The 27,351-nt window shown below is 42.0% G+C and overlaps 1 protein-coding gene across 1 annotated transcript in view; it reads left to right on the forward strand.

The window, feature by feature from the left end:
- Positions 1-27,351, forward strand: part of LOC115136017 (uncharacterized) — a 133,541-nt gene that overhangs the window by 50,479 nt on the left and 55,711 nt on the right. Inside the window, exons 3-4 of the mRNA XM_029671342.2 lie at positions 19,503-19,610; positions 20,732-20,868. Coding sequence (XP_029527202.2) covers positions 19,524-19,610; positions 20,732-20,868 — 224 coding nt within the window. The 5' untranslated portion in view covers positions 19,503-19,523. The remainder of the gene's footprint in view (positions 1-19,502; positions 19,611-20,731; positions 20,869-27,351) is intronic.

Here is a 27,351-nt window from a genome sequence, read left to right on the forward strand (position 1 = left end):
AGAGAACGAACTTAAACCGAAACAGTTCTGTCTGGTACAGATACAAAACAGAAAATAATCACCCACAACTCAAGGGTGAAAACAGGCTGCCTAAGTAAGGTTCTCAATCAGGGACAACGATTGACAGCTGCCTCTGATTGAGAACCATACCAGGCCAAACACAGAAATAACAAATCATAGAAAAAAGAACATAGACTGCCCACCCAACTCACGCCCTGACCATACTAAAACAAAGACATCACAAAGGAACTAAGGTCAGAACGTGACACTGTGTGTGTTTGTGTTTGTGTGTCTGTGTTTGTGTGTATGTACAGTGCCTTCAGAAAGTGTTCATACCCCTTTACTTAGTCCACATTTTGTTGTGTTACAGCCTGAATTCAAAATGGATTAAATATATTTTCTCTAACCCATCTACCCACAATACCCCATGAAAAAGTGAATTTATTGAAAATGAAAAACAAAAATACACTTTGTATAAGAAAGTATGTGGACAACCTTTTAAATGAGTGGATTTGGCTATTTCAGCCACACCCGTTGTTGACAGGTGTATAGAATCGAGCACAAAGCCATGCAATCTCAAATCAAATCAAATCTTATTGGTCACTTACAGATGGTTAGCAGATGTTAATGCGAGTGTAGCGAAATGCTTGTGCTTCTAGTTCCGACCATGCAGTAATATCTAACAAGTAATCTAACAATTTCACAACAACTACCTTATACACACGAGTATAATGGAATGAATAAGAATATGTACATATAAATATATGGAAGAGCGATGGCCGAATGGCATAGGCAAGATGCAGTAGATGGTATAGAGTACAGTATATACATATGAGATGAGTAATGTAGGGTATGTAAACATTATATAAAGTGGTATTGTTTAAAGTGACTAGTGATACATTTATTACATCCAATTTTTAATTATTAAAGTGGCTAGAGATTTGAGTCAGTATGTTGGCAGCAGCCACTCAATGTTATTGATGGCTGTTTAACAGTCTGATGGCCTTGAGAAAGAAGCTGTTTTTCAGTCTCTCGGTCCCAGCTTTGATGCGCCTGTACTGACCTCGCCTTATGGATGATAGCGGGGTGACCAGGCAGTGGCTCGGCTGGTTGTTGTCCTTGATGATCTTTTTGGCCTTCCTGTGACATTGGGCGGTGTAGGTGTCCTGGAGGGCAGGTAGTTTACCCCCGGTGATGAGTTGTGCAGACCTCACTACCCTCTGGAGTGTCTTACAGTTGTGGGCGGAGCAGTTGGTGTACCAGGCGGAGATACAGCCCGACAGGATGCTCTCGATTGTGCATCTGTAGAAGTTTGTGACTGTTTTTGGTGACAAGCCAAATTTCTTCAGCCTCCTGAGGTTGAAGAGGCGCTTCTGTGCCTTCTTCACCACGCTGTCTGTGTGGGTTGACCATTTCAGTTTGTCCATGATGTGCACGCCGAGGAACTCAAAACTTCCACCTTCTCCACTACTGTCCCGTTGATGTGGATATGGGGCTGCTCCCTCTGCTGTTTCCTGAAGTCCACATTCATCTCCTTTGTTTTGTTTACATTGAGTGTGAGGTTATTTTCCTGACACCACACTCCGAGGGCCTTCACTTCCTCCCTGTAGGCCGTCTCGTCGTTGTTGGTAATCAAGCCTACCACTGTAGTGTCGTCTGCAAACTTGATGATTGAGTTGGAGGTGTGCATGGCCACACAGTCATGGGTGAACAGGGAGTACAGGAGAGGGCTGAGAACGCACCCTTGTGGGGTCCCAGTGTTGAGGATCAGCGGGGTGGAGATGTTTTTTCCTACCTTCACCACCTGGGGGAGGCCTGTCAGAAAGTCCAGGACCCAGTTGCACAGGGCGGGGTTGAGACCCAGGCACGAGCTTAATGACGAGTTTGGAGGGTACTATGGTGTTAAATGCTGAGTTGTAGTCGATGAACAGCATTCTTACATAGGTATTCCTCTTGTCCAGGTGGGTTACGGCAGTGTGCAGTGTGATTGCGATTGCGTCGTCTGTGGACCTAGCTCAGTTACCTTAGCTTTATTGAAAACAGGAACAATGGTGGCCCTCTTGAAGCATGTGGGAACAGCAGACTGGGATAGGGTTTGTTTGAATACGTCCGTAAACACACCAGCCATGCTCTGTGCATGCTCTGATGACGCGGCTAGGGATGCCGTCTGGGCCGGCAGCCTTGCGAGGGTTAACACGTTTAAATGTTTTATTCACGTTGGCTGCGGTGAAGGAGAGCCCGCTGGTTTTGGTGGCGGGCTGTGACAGTGGCACTGTATTGTCCTTAAAGCGAGCAAAGGAGTTGTTTAGTTTGTCTGGGAGGAAGACATCGGTTTCCACGATGGGGCTGGTTTTATTTTTGTAGTGCGTGATTGACTGTAGATCCTGCCACATACCTCTCGTGTCTGAGCCATTGAATTGCGACTCTACTTTGTGTCTATACTGACGCTTAGCTTGTTTGACTGCCTTGCGGAGGGAATAGCTACACTGTTTGTATTTGGTCATGTTTCCGGTCACCTTGCCATGATTAAAAGCAGTGGTTCGCACTTTCAATTTTGCGCAAATGCTGCCATCAATCCACGGTTTCTGGTTGGGGAAGGTTTTAGTAGTCGCCGTGGGTACAACATCACCTTGCTAATAAACTCGCTCACCGAATCAGCGTATACATCAATTTTGTTGCCCAACGCTATCCGGAACATATCCCAGTCCACGTGATCGAAGCAATCTTGAAGTGTGGAATCAGATTGGTCGGACCAGCGTTGAACAGACCTGAGCACGAGATTTTCCTGTTTTAGTTTCTGTCTTTCACATCCGGCGCTGACAGAGATGGCCGCCACGCTTCGTTAGGAAACTTTAGTTTTTTAATGTATTATGTCTTACACTGTTACCCCAGGAAATCTTAAGTCTTATTACATACAGCCGGGAGGAACTATTGGATATAAGAGCAACGTCAACTTACCAACATTACGACCAGGAATACAACTTTACCGAAGCGGATCTTCTGTTTGGTCCACCACCCAGGACAATGGATCGGATCCCAGCAGACGTCCAAAAACAACGTCACCGCAGAGCGGTCTTCTGGAGCGGTCTTCTGGTCAGGCTCCGTAGACGGGCACATCGCCCACTGGGGGGGGGTGTATGCCTTATGATTAATGAGTCGTGCTGTGATCATAACAACATACAGGAACTCAAGTCCTTTTGATCACCTGACCTAGAATTCCTTACAATCAAATGCCGACCGCATTATCTACCAAGAGAATACTCTTCAATTATAATCACAGCCGTGTATATCAATCTCCATTGACAAACATTGGCAGTAGAATGGCCTTACTGGAGAGCTCAATGACTTTCAACGTGGCAGTTCGTCAAATTTCTGCCCTGCTACAGCAAATGTAATTTTAAAGGCCTTTTACATCAGCCGATGTCACAAAGAGCTATACAGAAACCCAGCCTAAAACCCCAAACAGCAAGCAATGCAGATGTAAAAGCACAGTGGCTACGAAAAACTCCCTAGGAAGGCAGAAACCTAGAAAGAAACCTGGAGAGGAACCAGGCTCTGAGGGGTGGCCAGTCCTCTTCTGGCTGTGATGGGTGGAGATTATAACAGTACATGGCCAAGAAGTTAAAACATTCATTGATGACCAGCAGGGTCAAGTAATAATAATCACAGTGGTTGTAGTGTGCAACAGGTCAGCACCCCAGGAGTGAATGTCAGTTGGCTTTTCATAGCCGATCATTCAGAGTTTGAGACAGCAGATGTGGTAGAGAGATCGAGTCAAAAACAGAAGGTCCGGGTAGCACTTCGGGTGAACAGGTCAGGGTTCCATAGCCACAGGCAGAACAGTTGAAACTGGAGCAGCAGCACGACCAGGTGGACTGGGGACAGCAAGGAGTCATCAGGCGAGGTAGTCCTGAGGCATGGTCCTCGGGCTCAGGTCCTCTGAGAGAAGAGAAAGAGAATGCGAGAGAGAGAGAGAGAGGGAGAAAGAAAGAGAGAAAGTGAGAGAGAGAGAATTAGAGGGAGCATACTTAAATTCACACAGGACACCGGATAAGACTGGAGAAATACTCCAGATATAACAGTCTGACCCTAGCCCCCAACACAAACTATTGCAGCATAATTACTGGATCCTGAGACAGGAGGGGTCGGGAGACACTGTGGCCCCGTCCGACTGTACCCCCGGACAGGGCCAACCAGGCAGGATATAACCCCACCCACTTTACCAAACACAGCCCCCACACCACTAGAGGGATATCTTCAACCACCAATTTACTACCCTGAGACAAGGCCAAGTATAGCCCGCAAAGTTCTTCCCCACGGCACGAACCCGAGGGTGGTGCCAATCCGGACAGTAAGATCATGTCAGAGACTCAACCCACTCAAGTGACACATCCCTCCTAGGGATGGCATGGAAGAGCACCAGTATCCCAGTGACTCAGCCCCCATAATAGGGTTAGAGGCAGAGAATCCCAGTGGAGAGAGGGGAACCGGCCAGGCAGAGACAGCAAGGGTGGTTCATCGCTCCAGTGCCTTTCCATTCACCTTCACACCCCTGGGCCAGACTACACTCAATCATAGGACCTACTGAAGAGATGAGTCTTCAATAAAGACTTAAAGGTTGAGACTGAGTCTGCGTCTCTCACATGGATAGGCAGACCATTGCATAAAAATGAAACTCTATAAGAGAAAGCCCTGTCTCCAGCTGTTTGCTTAGAAATTCTAGGCACAATAACCAGGCCTGTGTCTTGTGACCGTAGCATATGTATAGGTATGTACAGCAGGACCAAATCGGAAAGATAGATAGGAGCAAGCCCATGTAATGCGTTGTAGGTTAGCAGTAAAACCTTTAACGCAGCCCTAGCCTGAACAGGAGAGGCTAGCACTGGAGCAATATGATCAAATGTTTTGGTTCTAGTCAATATTCTTGCAGCCGTGTTTAGCACTAACTGAAGTTTATTTAGTGCTTTATCCGGGTAGCCGGAAAGTAGAGCATTGCAGTAGTCTAATCTAGAAGCGACAAAAGCATGGATAGATTTTTGAACAGAAAGTTTCAGATTTTTGCAATGTTACATAGATGGAAAAAGCTGTCCTTGAAACAGTCTTGATATGTTCGTCAAAAGAGGTAACGCCGAGGTCCTTTACAGTTTTATTTGAGATGACTGTACATCCATCAAGATTAATTGTCAGATCCAACAGAATATCTCTTTGTTTATTGGGACCTAGAACTAGCATCTATGTTTTGTCCGAGTTTAAAAGTACAACATTTGCCGCCATCGACTTCCTAATGTCTGAAACACAGGCTTCCAGGGAGGGCAATTGTGGGGCTTCACCATGTTTCATCAAAATTCACAGCTGTGTATCATCCGCATCGCAGTGAACGTTAACATTATGTTTCTGAATGACATCACCAAGAGGTAAAATATATAGTGAAAACATTAGAGGCCCTAAAACGGAACCTTGAGGAACACCAACATTTACAGTTGATTTGTCAGAGGACAAACCATCAAAGTGATATCTTTCAGACAGATAAGATCTAATCCAGGCCAGAACCTGTCCGTGTAGACCATTTTGGGTTTACAATCTCTCCAAAAGAATGTGGTTATTGATAGTATCAAAAGCAGAACTAAGGTCTAGGAGCACGAGGACAGATGCAGAGCTTTGGTCTGACACCATTAAAAGGTAATTTACCACCTTCACGAGTGCAGTCTCAGTGCTATGATGGGGTCTAAAACCAGACTGAAGCGTTTTGTATACATCGTTAGTCTTCAGGAAGGCAGACAGCTTTTTCACATTTTTTTGAGAGGAATGGGAGATTTGATATAGGCCGATAGTTTTTAAAATATTTTCTGGGTCAAGGTTTCGCTTTTTCAAGAGAGGCTTTATTACTGCCACTTTTAGTGAGTTTGGTACACATCCGGTAGATAGGGAGCCGTTTATTATGTTCAACATAGGAGGGCCAAGCAGAGGAAGCAGCTCTTTCAGTAGTTTAGTTGGAATAGGGTCCAGTCTGCAGTTTGAAGGTTTACATGCCATGACTATTTTCATCAATGTGTCAAGAGATATAGTATTAAAAAACTTGAGTGTCTCCCTTGATTCTAGGTTCTGGCAGTGTTGCGCAGACTCAGGACAACTGAGCTTTGACGAAATACACAGATTTAAAGAGGATTTTATTTCTAATGATGATTTTCCTCAAAGATGTTCATGAATTTATCATTGCTGAAGTGAAAGCCATCTTCTCTTGGGGAATGCTGCTTTTTAGTTAGCTTTGTGACAGTATCAAAATTAAATCTAGGATTGTTGTTATTCTCCTCAAATAAGTAGGATGATCGAGCAGCAGTGAGGGCTCTTCGATACTGCATGGTACTGTCTTTCCAAACTAATCAGAAGACTTCCAGTTTGGTGTAGCGCCATTTCCGTTCCAATTTTCTGGAAGCTTGCTTCAGGGCTCGGGTATTTTCTGTATACCAGGGAGCTAGTTTCTTATGACAAATGTTTTTGTTTTTAGGGGTGCGACTGCATCTAGGGTATTATGCAAGGTTAAATTAAGTTCCTCAGTTAGGTGGTTAACCGATTGTTGTACTCTGACGTCCTTGGGTAGGTGGAGGGAATCTGGAAGGGCATCTAGGAATCTTTGGGTTGTCTGAGAATTTATAGCACGGCTTTTGATAATCCTTGGTTGGGCTGCCCCGACCTCGAGCCTGCGTACCAGGCTCGTTCTCCTGTATATTATGAGTACAGTGACTGCAATTAGAAGGCATAATGTTAATGCTACTACTTAGCTTCGGCTGATGAACGTCCTGTAAAATCATGTCCAGATAAAACGTCTGGGGTGAAAAAGTTGAATGAAAAAAGTCGAGCGAGGGGGGAAAAAACTAAAAAATATACATCAAATTTTAATTAAAAAGTAAAAACCGTCATGTTGGCAGGTAGCAATGTAACAATAGAAACAAAACGCACAGCAGTACGTAAACAAGTCCACAACTTGTGACAGGAAATGACTTCAGCACTCAATGATGCAAAACATCAAAACATAAGTGCTGTTTTTGTGAAGTGGAAACTACAAGCAGCAACAACAGCTCAGCTGCGAAGTGGTAGGCCACACAAGCTAGCAGAACAGGATCACCGAGTGCTGAAGCGCGTATCGCGTAAAATTGTCTGTTCTTGTCACAAGTGTAGAGAGGAGGAGGCAGTCGCAGATTTAGAACTACTGAATTTATAAACCTCTCTAGGGTGTGGGACGCTACGTCCCACCTCGTCAACAGCCAGTGAAACTGCAGGCCATTTTTCCAGCCAAAGAGAGGAGTCACAAAAAGCAGAAATATAGATAAAATTAATCACTAACCTTTGATGATCTTCATCAGATGACACTCATAGGACTTCATGTTACACAATACATGTATGTTTTGTTCTGTAAAGTTAATATTTATATCCAAAAATCAGAGTTTACATTGGTGATTTTGCAGAGAGCCACATCAATTTACAGAAATACTCATAATAAACATTGCTAAAAGATACAACTGTTATGCATGGGATTTTAGATCCACTTCTCCTTAACCTCTTAAGTCGACCCTCTACTTTTTTGAACATTCTGTTAAAAATCGCGCAACATTTCAGCGCCCTGCTACTCATGCCAGGAATATAGTATATGCATTTGCTTAGTCTGTGTGGATAGAAAACACTCAGACGTTTAAAAAACTGGTTAAATCACTGCTGTGGCTTTACCAGAACGGCATTTACATCGAAAAGCACAGGAAAAACTGATCACTGAAAATGGGAAAATATATCCATGCTCTATTTGAACCCATTGATAAAGGTGAACCACAATTAATTGACTGAGGTTGCAGTACCTACAGCTTCCACACGGTGTCTAGAGTCTTGTCATTTCCCTTCGAGTTTTTTCTTGGTCAAACACATGCAGGACACCGTATCTCCTCCGGTCTGGGACCGGATATTTTCGTTGAGTTTCTAGCCGGACATTTTTCCAGACGGACAGCTAATGATCTTTACATCGCCTCCTGATGAATTTTATCGCTTATTAACGTTTACTAATACCTAAAGTTGCATTACAAACGTATTTCGAAGTGTTTTGTGAAAGTTTATCGTCGACTTTTTGAATTTAAAAAAATGACGTTACGTTTTGAAACAATGTTTTTTTTCGTTTATCACACAGTCTACATATAACGATATCTAGGCTTTATATGGACCGATTTAATCGAAATAAAGACCCAAGTAGTGTTTATGGGACATCTAGGAGTGCCAACAAAGAAGATGGTGAAAGGTAATGAATGTTTTCTATTTTATTGTGCGGTTTGTGTAACGCCGAAATGCTAATTATTTTGTTTACGTCCCCTGTGGGTCTTTTGGGGTGTTGCATGCTATCAGATAATAGCTTCTCATGCTTTCGCCGAAAAGCATTTTAAAAATCTGACTTGTTGCCTGGATTCACAACGAGTGTAGCTTTAATTTGATACCCTGCATGTGTATTTTAATGAACTTTTGAGTTTTAACTAATACTATTAGCATTTAGCGTAGCGCATTTGCATTTCCAGAGCTCTAGTTGGGACGCAAGCGTCCCGAGTAGAAGCAACAGGTTAATGCAACCGCTGTGTCAGATTTCAAAAAAATATTTCGGAAAAAGCACAACATGCAATAATCTGAGTACAGCGCTCAGACACAAAAACAAGCCATGCAGATATCCGCCATGTTGTGGGGTCAACAGAAGTCAGAAATAGCATTATAAATATTCACTTACCTTTGATGATTTATCAGAATGCACTCCCAGGAATCCCAGTTCCACAATAAATGTTTGTTTTGTTCGATAATGTCCATCATTTATCTCCAAATACCTTGTTCGCTTGTTCAGTACACAATTCAAACTCACGACACGCGATCACTAGGAGCAGACGAAAAGTCAAAAAGTTTGTTACAGTCCGTAGAAACATGTCAAATGATGTATAGAATCAAAAACATCTTTAGGATGTTTTTAACATAAATCTTCAATAATGTTCCAACCGGAGAATTCCTTTGTCTGTAGAAATGCAATGGAAAAGAGCTAATATCACGTGAACGCGCGAGACTGAGCTTGTGGCTCTCTGGCAGACCTCTGATTCATTCACCTCTCATTCGCCCCCACCTCACAGTAGAAGCATCAAACAGGGTTCTAAAGACTGTTGACATCTAGTGGAAGCCTTAGGAAGTGCAATATTACCCCATAGACACTGTGTATTCGATATGCCAAGAGTTGAAAAACTACAAACCTCAGATTTCCCACTTCCTGGTTGTTTTTTTCTCAGGTTTTTGCCTGCCATATGAGTTCTGTTATACTCACAGACATCATTCAAACAGTTTTAGAAACTTCAGAGTGTATTCTATCCACATCTAGTAATTACATGCATATTCTAGCTTTTATGGCTGAGTAGCAGGCAGTTTAATTTGTGCACGCTTTTCATCCAGAATTCCCACCGTAGCACCGTATATAGCACCGTATATAAAAGCGGGATGAAATCCAAAGCGTAAAATAATAAAGTTCTCAAGAAATAGCAGGAGAGATTCCTCCCAGGAAAACAAGCAACATCTACAATGACAGACAAATACATACAGTATGACAGAGGGAGTATATATACAGTGATAAAGTGGGGATTGGAACTAGGGCGCCGCCGATGGGCGTAATCCTTGGGCCAGCGCCTACTGGACTTAGACCTCCATGGCTTCAGTCTCTGCATGCGAGAGAGGGTAGATGTGCCTCCGTGGGAGGGTAGAACCAGGCAGTAGGTCAATAGTGCAGTCCCATGGGTGATGAGGGGGCAGTTACGTGGCACGAGTCTTTGAAAAATCCACCTGTAGCTCCCGGAATTCCTCCGGGATAGGGACGTGGGTGGCCTGGTCCGGACTTTCCACAGAGGTGGCACAGAGACACAGAGAGACACCTTCCCTGACACTCCTGATAGGAGGTTGTAAAAGGGACTAAAGGGACTAATGCGTAATGATAAGACCACTGACCGGTCTAGGAAATTGCCTGCAGAACCTGAGTCCCCTAGGGCAGGACTCAGTGGGGGGCCAGGATAGTCCGGCAAGGTGACAGGAAGGAGGACGGGCTGGGTGGACAGAGAGGAGCAAGGCACCTTCACGCCTACCTGGGAAGGTGCAGGAGCAGTGCTTGGCCTGTCGCTTCCTCGCCTGGTTCTCCTTCTGGGACCGGTGTTCCAGGGGTTGTCCGACTCCCTGCAGCAGGACTCTGTTGACAGCAGTGTATACGTTCCTCTGGGGGACGGTGCGTAGTGCCCACCTCCATGGCATCTGTGTCGCTGGAGGTTCCAGAACTTCTGAATTTATTAAAGCACCATATATAAAAGCATGACCAAACCCAAAGTGCAAAATAATAAAGTACTCAGGAAATAGTAGGAGAGATTCCTCTCAGGAAAACACACAACATCTACAATGACCGACAAAGACAAATGACAGAGGGAGTATATATACAGTGATAGAGTGGGGATTGGAACCAGATGTGTGTAATGATGACGAGACAAGTCCGAGGTTGGTGAGTGAAGGGCATTTGCCAGCAGCAGGTTTGGCAGCAGCTAGAAGGCCGGCGACGCCGAATACCTGAGCTGGACAGGAGGCTGCTGTGACAGTCCTCGAGTTGCAACATACCACCGAGTTCCAAACTGCCTCAGGCAGCAACGTCAGCACAAGAACTGTTCGTTGGGAGCTTCATGAAATGGCTTTCCATGGCCGAGCAGCCGCACCCAAGCCTAAGATCACCATGTGCAATGCCCAGCGCCGGCTGGAGTTGTGTAAAACTTGCCGCCATTGGACTCTGGAGCAGTGGAAGCATGTTTTCTGGAGAAGAGATCATGCTTCCAACGGACAAATGCCAGGAGAACGCTATCTGCCTCAATGCATAGTGCCAACTGTAATGTTCTGCCGATTCTGTTGAAAAATATTTCTTAAACAGAAGAAAACGGAACAACATGGGGATAAACATCCCTGAATTTGTCCAATAGAATCTCTCGTTTACAATTGTTGCAAACAGGATGCATGTTTTGGAATATTTTTATTCATTAAAGGATTCCTTTTTTTCAGTCTGTCAATTAGGTTAGTATTGTGGAGTAACTACAATGTTGTTGATCCATCCTCAGTTTTCTCCTGTCACAGCCATTAAACTCTGCAACTGCTTTAAAGTCACCATTTGGCCTCATGGTGAAATCCCTGAGTGATTTCCTTCTTATTCGGCAACTGAGTTAGGAAAGACGCCTGTATCTTTGTGGTGAATGTGTGTATTGATACACCATCCGAAGTGTAATTAATAACTTTACCATGCTTGTCTACCAATAGGTGCCCTTCTTTGCGAGGCATTGGAAAAACTCCCTGGTCTTTGTGGCTGAATCTGTGTATGAAATTCGCTGCTTGACTGATGGACCTTCATTCTATGTGTGGGGTACAGAGACAAGGCAGTCATTTAAAAATGATGTTAAACACTATTATTGCACACAAGTGAGTCCATGCAACTTGTTGTTGTGACTTGTTGAGAATTTTTTTATTCCTGAAATGTATTTAGGCTTGCCATAACAAAGGGATTACAGTAAATACTTATTGACTGAAGAAATTTCAGCTTTTTCATTGTTAATGAATGAGTAAAAATGTCTAAAAACATGACTCCACTTCGACTTCATGGGGTGTGTAGTCCAGTGATAAACAAATCTCAATTTAATCAATTTTAAATTCAGGGTGTAACACAACACAATGTGGAAAAAGTCAAGGGGTGTGAATACTTACTGAAGGCACTGTAGGTCTGTGTGTATTTGCCTGTACATCAATGTGGTTGTGTTAGAAACGCAGTTAGGTAGCCTACTGCATTCCTTCGAGGGATGGGAGACTTGAGAGGCCACCTAAAATACTGTGCAATAATTGGAATTGCTTTATCTTTTAGACTCATCGGTTAATTTGCAATTTTCCATTTAATTACTAACTCGCTCTCTGCATTTGCAATTAAAATGAGCACTGATAACAGAGAAGATGCCTTTTAGCTGATTCCACTTGGAATGAAAACACAAGCCAGGAATAGCAATCAGTATAGAAATCACAGTCACACTAACACACACAACATCCTCAATTTGTATGATTTGGAACGGAGCTCGTCAGATGTAATAAAAAATGTGAGCCAGGATCCTTTCCAAAGCTGTGTTGAGTGGAGGGCTGAGTTGAGGGGGTGTTATGTTTTTGGCCCCCCTGGCACTTTTCCACTGATGTTGGTGTCAGGCCCAGGTCCTAGGATAGGATGGGATGAGCTCACTGGTGTAGCACGCCTGTCCTCTGTGTCATCCTGTCTGTGTCAGAGTTGAGCAGCCGTTCGCATCACTTCCTGTCCCTTCTGTCTGTCTGGATCTATGTGCTGTCTTGTGCACTTGTGACCCCTCAAACTCAAAGACACTGTTTCTATTCAGAGTAGAGCAGGCACATTATTTATGCTAAATGGTGACTGGGTATGCTATACAGCTGTTTTTAAAGAACATTTTATAATGTCTCAGTTATTTGCATGGACGTATCGGAATTTGTGCCCTGCTTTTAGTCTTCTCTGCCTGTAAAATACAGTTGAAATGGTGCAGTCCCAAGCAACTCTCTGCCTTGATTTGGTATGACTCACAATGTCAATATGACTTAACTTCTGGGCACCTCTGATTGTTAACAATTACCATAGAAGTTCAGCCTTCTTAGTAAGGATGACAAATATAATCTATTCCACAGTACCGCTCCCAATCTTTCTGTAAACACACAAGCAATTACTGTGATTCATACCATAGCATCCTGAGGGACCTTCATGCTCATGACTAGACATGCTGATTCACTGATGTTGTGCTTTGCATGGGAAAAGTGTGTGTGTGAGTATGTTTTTTGTGTGTGTATGTGTGTGTCTGTGCATGCATGTGTGTGTCTGTGTCAGTTCAAAAGATGGAGTGTTGTAGAGGAGGGTAGCTTTCAAGAGGTCAAGCCAAGTGTGTCAGGTCTGCGTGTGTTGAACAGGGGTGTGTGGGGGGTGAGGAGTTGGTTAGGTCTGAATGTGCTGATCAGGGGTGTGTGGGGGGTGAGGAGCATACAGCATCGTCATGAAGAGGGGATAGACACTCTGTATGTGTGTGCATGTGTGTGTGTGTACATGCGTGCGTGGATGAATATGCGTGTATCCGGTGTGAAATGGCTAACTAGTTAGCTATGCATGCTAGTAGCATTTCAATCGGTGACATCACTTGCGCTGAGATATTTACATTTACATTTAAGTAATTTAGCAGACGCTCTTATCCAGAGCGACTTACAAATTGGTGCGTTCACCTTATATTTAATCAATGTTGAATTCAGGCTGTAACATAACAACATGTGGAATAAGTCAAGGGTTATGAATACTTTCTGAAGGCACTGTACATGCAAAGACAGACAGGTCACTGTGGGTATTGGTGTATACTGTATACACAGTCAGACAGGTCAATATGTGTATTGGTGTATATACAGTACACAGAAAGACAGGTCAACATGTGTATACTGTATACACAGACAGACAGGTCAACATGTGTATTGGTGTATACCGTATACACAGACAGACAGGTCAACATTTGTATTGGTGTATATGCACAGAAAGACATGTGTATTGGTCTACATAGAGAAACCACTTGCTGGTACCACACTTGACAATACTAGAGATCAAGCTCAAATTAAACTGTATTCAAAATGCAACCTCTTACGGATCTCTACAGATAGGTGTCCCTTCCACGGGACGGTTGAGCTAATTTGCGCTAATGCGATTAGCATGAGGTTGTAAGTAACAGGAACATTTCCCATGACATAGACATATCTGATATTGGCAGAAAGATTAAATTCTTGTTAATTCATCTAACTGCACTGTCCAATTTACTGTAGCTATTACAGTGAAAGAATACCATGCTATTGTTTGAGAAGAGTGCACAGTTATGAACTTGAAAAGTTATTAATAAACCAATTAGGCCCATTTTGGCAAAATTTTGAACAGAAATGCAAAGGTTCCTTGGATCAGTCTAAAACGTTGCACACACACTGCTGCCATCAAAATCTAAATTGTGCCTGGGCTTGAATAATACATTATGGCCTTTCTCTTGCATTTCAAAGATGATGTTTTTTTTTCTTTGTATTATCTTTTACCAGATCTAATGTGTTATATTCTCCTACATTCATTTCACATTTACACAAACTTCAAAGTGTTTCCTTTCAAATGGTATCACGAATATGCATGTCCTTGCTTCAGATCTTGAGCTACAGGCAGTTAGATTTAGGTATGTAAAAAAATTGAAATAAAGGGGTGGATACTTAAGAGGTTTTAACAATGCAATACACTTGACATTTATCACAATGTCAGGGTTCCAGGGTTATATTAAGGAATGCTCCTCGGCCAATAAGATTAGGTAGCCGGAATGTTGTTTTATACACTGCTCAAAAAAATTAAGGGAACACTAAAATAACACATCCTAGATCTGAATGAATGAAATATTCTTATTAAATACTTTTTTCTTTACATAGTTGAATGTGTTGACAACAAAATTACACAAAAATGATCAATGGAAATCAAATTTGTCAACCCATGGAGGTCTGGATTTGGAGTCACACTCAAAATTAAAGTGGAAAACCACACTACAGGCTGATCCAACTTTGATGTAATGTCCTTAAAACAAGTCAAAATGAGGCTCAGTAGTGTGTGTGGCCTCCACGTGCCTGTATGACCACCCTACAACACCTGGTTATGCTCCTGATGAGGTGGCGGATGGTCTCCTAAGGGATCTCCTCCCAGACCTGGACTAAAGCATCCGCCAACTCCTGGACAGTCTGTGGTGCAACGTGGCGTTGCTGGATGGAGCGAGACATGATGTCCCAGATGTGCTCAATTGGATTCAGGTCTGGGGAACGGGCGGGCCAGTCCATAGCATCAATGCCTTCCTCTTGCAGGAACTGCTGACACACTCCAGCCACATGAGGTCTAGCATTGTCTTGCATTAGGAGGAACCCAGGGCCAACCGCACCAGCATATGGTCTCACAAGGGGTCTGAGCATCTCATCTTGGTACCTAATGGCAGTCAGGCTACCTCTGGCGAGCACATGGAGGGCTGTGCGGCCCCCCAAAGAAATGCCACCCCACACTATGACTGACCCACCGCCAAACCGGTCATGCTGGAGGATGTTGCAGGCAGCAGAACGTTCTCCACGGCGTCTCCAGACTCTGTCACGTCTGTCACGTGCTCAGTGTGAACCTGCTTTCATCTGTGAAGAGCACAGGGCACCAGTGGCGAATTTGCCAATCTTGGTGTTCTCTGGCAAATGCCAAACGTCCTGCACGGTGTTGGGCTGTAAGCATAACCCCCACCTGTGAATGTCGGGCCCTCATACCACCCTCATGGAGTCTGTTTCTGACCGTTTGAGCAGACACATGCACATTTGTAGCCTGCTGGAGGTTATTTTGCAGGGCTCTGGCAGTGCTCCTCCTGCTCCTCCTTGCACAAAGGCAGAGGTAGCGGTCCTGCTGCTGGGTTGTTGCCCTCCTACGGCCTCCTCCACGTCTCTTGATATACTGGCCTGTCTCCTGGTAGCGCCTCCATGCTCTGGACACTACGCTGACAGACACAGCAAACCTTCTTGCCACAGCTTGCATTGATGTCCCATCCTGGATGAGCTGCACTACATGAGCCACTAGTGTGGGTTGTAGACACCGTTTCATGCTACCACTAGAGTGAAAGCACCACCAGCATTCAAAAGTGACCAAAACATCAGCCAGGAAGCATAGGAACTAAGAAGTGGTCTGTGGTTATCACCTGCAGAACCACTCCTTTATTGGGGGTGTCTTGCTAATTGCCTATAATTTCCACCTGTTGTCTATTCCATTTGCACAACAACATGTGAAATGTATTGTCAATCAGTGTTGCTTCCTAAGTGGACAGTTTGATTTCACAGAAGTGTGATTGACTTGGAGTTACATTGTGTTGTTTAAGTGTTCCCTTTATTTTTTTGAGCAGTGTATATACTAGGATATATTTTTGACTTACTATGAGGTTAATATGATTGTATCAAAAAGTTAGGTATTGTGTAGTCAGTATATACATATAGCCCACAGTCACATAGATAGACCATTAGAAACACACTGAGGTGAGCCTGCTGTGTTTACCTAACAGGTTGTGATGCAGGTAGGGGGTCCCTGTGTTTGTGTGAGTGTCAGTGTCAGTGTGAGTGTGAGTGTGTGTGTGTGTGTGTGTGTGTCAACTCCAGAGACCCTATAAGCCAATGAGCTCCCCAGGGAACTCCACTTGGTACAGTAGACAACCCTGCAGGATTCCTCCAGCTCTGGACAATAGCAATTAGTCCACTGACTGGAGCTTTAATTGGACACTGATTAGATTGGTGTCATAAGTATAACCTACTACCCAATACATGGGAAAAACAAGGGCACTGATTCCCTTTTGAGTGTAATGTTGTTTTCTTATTACAATGTCACTTATTCTGTGATGCTACATTGTTTGTGGACTTATTTAGAAGCTATGGTATATATGTCTACAATGTATCATATGTAAGAGAGAGAGAGAGAGAGAGAGAGAGAGAGAGAGAGACAGTCTGCAGCATCCGGCCTCATGCTACTTGAATCTGAAGTCAAATGTCTACTGTTTGCTAATGATCTGGTGCTTCTGTCCCCAACCAGGGAGGGCCTACAGCAACACATAGATCTACTGCACAGATTCTGTCAGACCTGGGCCCAGACAGTAAATCTGAGTAAGACAAAAAATAATGGTGTTCCAAAAAAGGTCCAGTTTCCAGGATCACAAATACAAATTCCATCTAGACATGGTTTCCCTAGAGTACACAACAAACTATACATACCTCAGCCTAAACATCTGTGTCACAGTTAACTTCCACAAAGCTGTAAAAGATCTGAGAGACAATGCCAGAAGGGCCTTCTACGCCATCAAAAGGAACATAACATTCGATATACCAATTAAACTTGATATATACCTGATATACTTGAATCAGTTATATAATCCATTGCCCTTTATGGTTGTGAGGTCTGGGGTGAACCCAAGAATTCACAAAATGGGACAAACACCAAATTGAAACTCATTCAGAATTCTGCAACAAATAACCTCAGTGTACAATGTAAAACCCCAAATATGGCCTGCAGAGCAGAATTAGGCCGATACCCATTAATGATCAGAATCCAGAAAATAGCTGTTCAATTCTACAATCACCTAAAAAGAAGCGATTTCCAAACCTTCCATAACAAAGCTATCACCTATAGAGAGATGAACCTGGAGAAGAGTCCCATAAGCAAGCTGGTCCTGAGGCTCTGTTCACAAACACAAAAAGACCCCACAGAATCCCAGGATAGCAACACAATTAGACAACCAAATCATGAGAAAACAAGAAGATAATTACTTGGCACATTGGAAAGAATTAAGAAAAGCTAACTAGAATGGTATTTGGTCATAAACACAGAGTACACAGTGGCAGAATACCTGACCACTGTGACTGACCCAAAATTAAGGAAAGCTTTGACTATGTACAGACTCAGTGAGCATAGCCTTGTCATTGAGAGAGGCCGCCATAGGCAGACCTGGTTCTCAAGAGAAGACAGGCTATGTGCACACTACCTACAAAATTAGGTGGAAACTGAGCTGCTCTTCCTAACCTCCTGCCAAATGTATAACCATATTAGAAACACACGTTTTCATCAGATTACACAGACCCACAAAGAACTCAAAAACAAATCAAATTTTGATATACTCCCATACAGTATATTTTGGGTGGAAACCCACAGTAGCAATATTTGTGACCTGTTGCCACAAGAAAAGGGCAACCAGTGAAGAACAAAACAAATTGTAAATAAAACCCATATTTATGTTTATTTATTTTCCTTTTTGTACTTTAACTATTTTAACATCGTTATAACACTGTATATAGCCATAATATGACATTTGGAATGTCTCTATTCCTTTGGAACTTTTGTGAGTGTAAAGTTTACGGTTCATATTTTTAATCCTCACTTTGTTTATTATCTATTTCACTTGTAAACATATATTTCCTATGACAATAAAGCCCTTGGAATTGAGAGAGAGACAGAGAATGTAGGAGTGACAGAAACACACAAACACAGGGAGGAGAAAAATAACAGATAGTTCAGTATTCTTCCCCTCTCCCATTACTTAATCATAGCAGCACCTGGTGGCTGCCTTGCACAGTAATAAACCAGACAGCTGCTGCTCAGTCATTCTCAACCCCAGGTACATTTTACATACTGTACAGCAAGATAATCATTTTGTGGATTTAGTGAAAGGGAGTTCTGCTTACCTTTGTCAAAATGTGGCAATTGCTGCATAAGCATATTTATTCAAGTCATTAAATGCTTATAAATGTTTTTAATAACATGTGTTATCACCCTGCTAAATCCAAACAATCAAGTATTTTATTAATGTACATTGAAATGCACCAAGCAAGGTATTGAGAGTAGCAAGGAAAAACACCAACTAAAGCTGATTAGGAGGATAAGTAAATACACGGGCCTATTCATAAAGCTTCCCAGAGGGGTGTTGATCTAGTCTTAGGGCTCGATTCAATCCGTATAATGGATGTTCAGTGCTTTAGAGTAATTGATATTTAAAGGTAATTTCGGAATTGAACCGACATATACAGGGTTTACCGTGAAATGTGGAGACTGCATTCATCGCCTTTAAATTTCAAACACGCTATAGCGCTGAACTTCTGCGATATGGATTGAAACAAGCTCTTCTTCATTATGGTCTATTGTAAAAAACATAACTGTAGATAAGCTCTACTACTCTGAGACATTTTATGAATACGGGCTCTGACCCTGGACCAGCAGTTAGAGGCCACTTCTATCACAACACAACACCTGATATTTATATACAGTATAATCAGTGTTGGGGAAGCTCATCTGAAAAGATTATCAAGCTACCAATTACTTTACACTGTAAGAAGTTAAGGTACACTAAAGCTAACCTTAAGAAAAATATAGTTTACATAACTAAAGTTATTTTCAAAAAGTAGTTCACATCCAAACTACTTTGTGAAAAATGATCATATGTAAATCTGAAATGTCAATGACTACAAATTGCAAGAACAGATAACTTTGGGGTTAACATTATGTGTAATTTAGCCTATTAAACAAAAAAAACGACAGTATTTTTCAAGTAAAAAATAGGCAGGTCTGATGCTGAAAAATAAAGTAAATGATTGCCTACTTCACCCATATCTTCTTTTGTTTTTGCAAAAAGAGTTGTGTGTAGTTCCAGTAGTTAGCTACACAGCTACATGGCAAAAAAGTAATTAACTACTGAAAACACAACCTAGTTTAGACTTTAGTTCAACTACCACCAAGGTACTGCAAAATGTAGTAAACTTACTAGTTGAACTATATGTAGTTCACTACTCTACAAAAATGCATGTAATGTACTCCTAACACCATGTGTGTTTGTATCCCCCTGCAGGTCTCCATGTGAAGCTGTCCCATGATGCAACATGTGTCCCCAGCACCAGCACTGACAATGATGGCCACCCAGAGCGTTCCTCCACCGTCGTACCAGGAGAGCCAACAGGTCAGTACACCACTAGTGGTCAGCTCAGGGTTGGGGTCCAAGACAGTTTTTTATTTCAGTCTATCCAGGAAATGTATTGAAAATCAGTTCATCAATTGAAAAATCCAGAGTCTCTTATTTGTCTTTAGTCAAGTGCACTTCCAAACAAACATTGTTATAAGAGTTTGAAGTAGAGGCTAGCCCAAACTGTATATCTAGGACACATGCTGCCGATAGCACCTTAATTGGGGGGGGATGGGCTCAAAGTACAGTAATGGCTAGAACAGAATAAATGGAATGGTATCGAACACATCAAACACGTGTTTGATACCATTCCATTCACACCATTCCGTCCATTATTATCATCCGTCCTTCCATCAGCAGCCTCCTGTGATCTAGGACTTACCCTACCTCAATCTCAACCATCGTCATTAGGAGACAAAATGACCTTAGACAAACAGTTCAACCTCAACCTCATCCTAGCTATCCTAGAGAAGGAAGTAGAGCAGGTTTTCCAGAGCACCTTTACCACTCCCCTCCTTGTCTCCTCTCTACCACTCTTTCCTTTCACCCGGAGGATTAGTGCCAGGGGAGATCTCCCGAGTCTCAGTCAGCGCTGGCAACAAAATGCAAATGAGAGCTAGTTAAGTGTGAAGAAGCTAATTTATTTCCCATTTGGAGCTGGGATTAAGACTTGAAGCTTCCTCCCCAAACCAACACAGAGGGGGTTGGGGTAAGGAGGGATTTGGAGGGGGGAGGAGGGGCCTAATTTCCTTCTCTCCAAAGGCTGAGAGGAGAGAGAGGATGAAGGGGGAGAATGAGAAAGAGAGAGAGGTGGGGGTAGGGGACCAACACAATTGAAGAGAGGCATTGTACACATCCAGACTGTCACATCACAGTAACACACTCATCTTTTATAGGCCTTGTAGAAAGATCAAGCCAGTTGTCTATCCACTCTCATGTAGTTCACAGAATCTGATAAGGTGTGTGTCTGCACGATGGAGATAAGATAGTGGAACACAAACCCAGTCTTCTAAGTCAAAAGCCCATTCAAAAGAGGGGTTATTCACATACAGATCTGGGACCAGGGCTACCAGTCTATGTATTGTAGTTCACTGTGGTTCTGTTTGCTGTGCCCTCAGATGACAGGCACCACCCAACAGAACTCCAAGGCCCAGCAGGTCCACATCACAGCATCCTCGGCGGCTGGGAACACCCCCGTCAGTGTGACCCTTGACCCCCAGGCCCAGCTGGAGTCAGACAAGCGGGCCGTGTACAGGTAAGATGTGGTCTCAAAAAATACATTTACAAAGTAAAGCTCTTTGTGCCATACTGTAAATTCTCTCTGTTAATTCAGCAAACTTCTCCAAAAAGTGGTAAGGCAAAATTCCTTTGAACTAACCTTGAGAAGAATCAGACATTGAAGGGAACACCTGTCCTCTTCTGTTTGATTGGTTTGACACACACACAAGCACGCAAACACAAACACGCACTCCCAATGCTACGTAACAACAGTTGGTTTTCTCTATTTTCAAGCACTTTATTTGTGTAACTTCTGAATGGAATGCCCTTTAAAAATGCAGTATTGCAATTAAGAAGTCCTTGTAAGCAGGGGTGTCAGGCACACATTATTTTGGTGGTTGGAGAATTGGTTGGAGTGGTTGGAGAATTTTTGCATTTTCAAACACCTGAAACAGCTTTTCTCCTGCAATCTAGAGCTATAATCATTATGCCTAATTCTATGTCAAAAATATGTCTATTTGTCTGCATATGTTATCCAAGCATACCTTGTTACATGTTTAATTTAAATTTTAATTAGGGTGCAATTCTGACTGTTGTAAATCACACAATCACGCCCTTGGTTCTCCCCAGACCTGACTGCCCTTAACCAACACAAAAACATCCTATGGCGTTCTGCATTAGCATCGAACAGCCCCCGTGTTATTTCTACTTTGCACATTCTTCCTCTGCAAATCTATCATTCCAGTGTTTTACTTGCTATATTGTATTTACTTTGCCACCATGGCCTTTTTTTGCCTTTACCTCCCTTATCTCACCTCATTTGCTCACATCGTATATAGACTTGTTTCTACTGTATTATTGACTGTATGTTTGTTTTACTCCATGTGTAACTCTGTGTCGTTGTATGTGTCGAACTGCTTTGCTTTATCTTGGCCAGGTCGCAATTGTAAATGAGAACTTGTTCTCAACTTGCCTACCTGGTTAAATAAAGATGTTAAAATTTTTTTAAAAATCTTAACACTGTATACTGCACTACCATGTCTAGGATATTATATTTACAATCAATACAGGAATAGAGGAACATATCATCTTATCATAATTAATAGACAAAATATCATGATATTATCAATTTAAATAAAATTTAAACCAAGCATTTTTCTGCATATTTAAGTATACCTCTTGAGCTGTCTGTATCCTTTTGACTGGTGGTTCTTTGGAGAAAAAAAAACGTAATATGCTTCTCTGCATCTCTGCTAAAATCTGGTAAAAGGTTGAAAGGAATGTGAGTCTTATTCAGTACATTTAGTAATTGATTGCTTTTCTAAAGTCTTCCAACCTTGCCAGCAGGCATGCCAGCTAAGATAGTTAGACAAGCTCCTCTAACTAGATTGATAGTCTGAAACGGCTTAGTTTCTAGTTATGAGGTCGGGAGATTGGGAACATATCTAGCTGGCTGTCACGCCCTGACCTTAGAGACTACCCACCCTAGGGTGTGACTAGGGTGGGTAGTCTATGTTTTCTATGTCTTTGTTGTCCTGGTATGGTTCCCAATCAGAGGCAGCTGTCTATTGTTGTCTCTGATTGGGGATCATATTTAGGCAGCCTTTCCCTACCTGTTGTTTGTGGGATCTTGTTTTTGTGTAGCTGCCTGTGAGCAGCACAGAACGTCACGTTTCGTTTGCTTCTTTATTGTTTTTAGTGAGTTTCATTATATTTATTAAACATGTGGAACTCTAAGTACGCTGCGCCTTGGTCCATTTCGAACAACGATCGTGACACTGGCTAGATAAAGCCAACTTTATAAAATTGCTAGGTGGCTAGTATTACAGGGAAACAACAATTTTTTTTATTTATTCATCAAGATGAAATCAATAGACTACATAGCTTGATCAAATATACCTCCTGTGAGTCCTGCCAATCTACGGCAGCTAAAATCAAATGCTGTGTGTCACTCTACTCTCTCTCTCTCTTGCTCCATGGTGCACATTGGAACGAACCACTTACTGCTGAGAACAGGGTACTCTTTTCCTGGTCCAGTCAGTGTGCCCCCTCCCCAAAATACTGCCGATAGATCTTTTTTATAAATAATTCTAATAAAACGTGGACTTAAACATGTATTAGTAATTCCTTCAACAACATAATTTAACATCTGACAAATGTAAAAACAGGACAAATCTGAGGGGGCACGTGCCTTTGTTCCCCCTATGGGCACTGCTGTTTATAACAGAATGTTATATATTTGTTTTACTTTTTTTTTTACAAGCCTCTGCTTGTAACTTGTAAGAGTAATGAAGGGAATAAACAGTTGCTGCCAACTGAAAACTAAACATAGATTCTGAAAAACACCCTCCTCTCCCAACTCATCACTTGAATATTAATGTACTTTCATAATAGGCTAATATTATCTATTTATGAAGTAAATTATTCATAGAACACATCATTTTTTTTACATGTTCAGCAATCGCAGAGCGAGAAATCATGCTCCAGCAAGAAACCACTAGTTTGTGCTACCTAGAAGAATTTATATTCTCCCCTATACCGTCTTTAGCAAGCTCTAGGATGACACTGCATACTCTTTGCTCGGCTCGCTGTCCTGGCTCCTTGGCTCTCCCCTAGTGCTGTTATCCACTGCTTTTGTCTGAGTGCTCTTGGCCCTTGGTTGGCTGCTCAGGCCCCTTAGGCAAGAGCTGTGAAGGCCTCGCCAAGCCTGGGGCTGAATTTCTAAGCTCCTCTGAGATACAAGGCTTCTCTTTGATGTGAGCAGCCAGCCTGAGGGGGGCTGTGAGCGCTGAAAAAGACAGACTCAGCCCCAGCCCCTTGCTGCCTGTTCACTCACTACAGTTCCCTCCTGAAAACACACACTCACAGGCGGGCTCGCCGTCGTGCTCACATACACAAATGGATGTACTGTATACACACACACACACACACACACACACACACACACACACACACACACACACACACACACACACACACACACACACACACACACCTAACACTATCACTTGAAGGGTATGAAACTGAAAGCAAAGGGGCTTCAAAACGTTGCCTTTCCATCCTCTCCGACACTTATAAATATTCTTACAACATTCTAAACATTGACAGACAAAGCAGACAGTTTCCTGTCTTCCTCTACATTGATCATCTCCTATAGTGCGCTCACACCATGCAGCAGCACAACACATGCTACTGCAATGCCAAAAGCTAACTCTACACATACTGTACATTGAATACAGTAACTAGTCATTTTTGGTTAAATCAAATCTGACATGAACAGACTCTGTGCCAATTGATGAACAAATTGTTGGAAACCTTCTTGGATTAAAGACAGACTACTCCCATCTTTGTCTTGTTTTTTTATTTGGATGGCCTTTATGACAAAAGACTGTGCTATAATTAATAAAATACTTTTATACACAAATTTAAAGCATGTTCAATGAGTAGCCTTCAAAGCCACTGTCTTGCCTCTGTCGAATGATGCAAAGGAAGCAAATACATTCTCAATTCCGGAAAGCTGCTCCTCCCCTGTTAGGCACTGTTCCAGTTCCCTGCCGCCATTCAGGAGTTGAGAAGTTTCAAAGCGAGACAAAAGTTTGAATTAGAATCGCTGTAATTTATCCAGAAATTTAGTCAGCAGCATCTCTTTATTATTAATGTTTGTGCACACGTCAGTTCTTTTCGCTAATTGCTTGCATAGTGAGATTGTTGTGTGCGGAAGAGCTGTCTAGCTCCTCTATTCTCTTTGATGAGTCGTCTCTTAATTATTACCAGCAGACTCAATGTGTGATAGTTGTAATTAGCCTAAGAAGCGCTGGATTTAAAAAATATACATTATTAATTTTTTACACTGCCATTCAAAAATTTGGGGCCACATAGAAATGTCCATGTTTTTGAAAGAAAAGCTATTTTTTTGTCCATTAAAATAACATAAAATTGATCAGAAAAACAGTGTAGACATTGTTAATGTTGTAAATGACTATTGTAGCTGGAAATGGCAGATTTTTTATGGAATATCTACATAGGCGTACAGAGGCCCATTATCAGCAACCATCACTCCTGTGTTCCAATGACACATTGTGTTAGCCAATCCAAGTTTATCATTTTAAAAGGCTAATTGATCATTAGAAAACCCTTTTGCAATTATGTTAGCACAGCTAAAAACTGTAGTTCTGATTAAAGAAGCAATAAAACTGGCCTTCTTTTAGACTAGTTGTGTATCTGGAGCATCAGCATTTGTGGGTTCGATTACAGGCTCAAAATGACCAGAAACAAAGAACTTTCTTCTGAAACTCGTCAGTATATTCTTGTTCTGTGAAATGAACACTATTCCATGCGAGAAATTGCCAAGAAACTGTAGATCTCGTACAATGCCGTGTACTACTCCCTTCACAGAACAGCGCAAACTGTCTCTAACCAGAATAGAAATAGGATTGGGAGGCCCCAGTGCACAACTGAGCAAGAAGAAAAGTACATTAGAGTGTCTAGTTTGAGAAACAGACACCTCACAAGTCCTCAACTGGCAGCTTCATTAAATAGTACCCGCAAAACACCAGTCTTAACGTCAACAGTAAAGAGGCGACTCCGGGATGCTGGCCTTCTAGGCAGAATTGCAAAGAAAAAGCCATATAAATGTTGCAATTCTTCAGCCACTCCTGAACCTGCGACCAAAAACAAACTACGTATGGACAGTACAAAACAAATAATCACAGCAAAATCTACAGAGTTGGGATGGTTGTATTCCCCATATACTGTATATAACATTCTATTGATTGCAAGAACTTTGTATAATCATTTAAATAGAAAAACTCTGTTTTGAATCCAGCGATGTTTTGTGTATCAGTTCATAAACCATGGAATCGGTACATCGAAAATCGCTTCTCAACTATTTTGCAATCTGTATGGCACAGCTGTCAATTTTTTTCTCCTTAAATGAAACTGGTATATTTTTTTATTTAACAATTTCTTTAACCAATACTGGTCTTTAATTCAGGGCTGACAGATAAGTTCCTTAATTTCACCCCCATGTAACGGTTGTCGTCGGTGGAAGAAGGAGAGGACCAAAGCGCAGCGTGTTTAGTGTTCATCTTTTTAATAAGAAACTGAACACTTCAAAAATACAAAACAACAAAGTGACAACCGAAACAGTTCTATCTGGTGCAGACACACAAAGACTGAAAATAACCACCCACAAAACACAAAGGAAAACAGGCTACCTAAATATGGTTCTCAATCAGGGACAACGATAGACAGCTGCCTCTGATTGAGAACCATATCAGGCCAAATACAGAAATAGAAAATATAGCAAAACTAACAGACTGCCCACCCCAACTCACACCCTGACCATACTAAATAAAGACCAAACAAAGGAATAAAGGTCAGAACGTGACACCCCATCCACTTGCCTCTTCCATTTTTTAGGTTATTTCCATACATTTTTGATAGCTGCGTGTGTTACATAACTCCACCAGTCCTATTTATGATATAATTTACAAATATTATGACATTTGTAAACATTTCTTCCAAAAATATAGTCTTTTAATCAATTAGTATATTTGAGTTTAACCATACTATTTGTTGTAATATTTGTTCTGTCTTTTCCAGTGGATTAAACTGACATTGCAACCAACTCTTTATGGGATATTTTGGAGATGATTTCATTTTCAAATAACTGAGTGAGAGGTTGTAATCTGAATAAAGGGAAAAAGGACATTCTTGAACACAGGTTGAGACATTCTTAATAATCTACTAGAGAACCAGTTTGGATTTAAGTATAACTTTTGTATGACTGAAGCCTTTAGCTAATTGCCTGGGTAGTGAGTTTGTTGTGTGCGGAAGAGCTGTCTAGCTCCTCTATTCCCTTTGACAAGTTGTCTCTTAATTACTACCGGTGGAATCAACGTGTAATAGTTGTAATTACCCTAACGAGTTATGAAGCTTCTGATGGAGAAGCGCTGGATTGGGCTTGTCTTATTAGCGAGCTAGCAGGGGGTCTGTTTTCCAGCAGTCTCTCCACTATGCCCAACTGATGGAAGTTCGGCCCACTTTTAGATGGAAACACGTCGGCGGTTGAACGAGAGGCGTTTTTTAATTTGTTGTGGTTGTAAATGTAAGTGAAATGTGGGATGGGGAGAATTTAGCTACGTTGTTTTGATTTGTAAAGCTGTAGTAAAAAAGGAAAACAGGAACATATCTCACAGAATCAATGTGGCAACTATTTTTGCATATATGGGTTATTGAGATATTGAGGTACAGTATTTATAGGGCTCTGTTCTGTAGATAGAGAAAATAACGGACGTGCTGTGAACTTGAAACCTACATAATGGTTGACAAAATGGACCACTCTGTTTCACACAAAAGTCACATACTTGTCATAGATCTTAAATCTCAAAATGGAAAGTAAACAGCCTTACATGCTATAACATGCTTATTTTCAACAGTAAATACATATATTTTTCCTTTCCCTTGACATTGGTGCCAATGCCATCCTTTTTTTAAATGGCCCAAATTGCAGTGCAAA

The sequence above is a fragment of the Oncorhynchus nerka genome, linkage group LG10 (assembly GCF_034236695.1).
Source record: "Oncorhynchus nerka isolate Pitt River linkage group LG10, Oner_Uvic_2.0, whole genome shotgun sequence".
Classification (NCBI taxonomy): Eukaryota; Metazoa; Chordata; class Actinopteri; order Salmoniformes; family Salmonidae; genus Oncorhynchus; species Oncorhynchus nerka.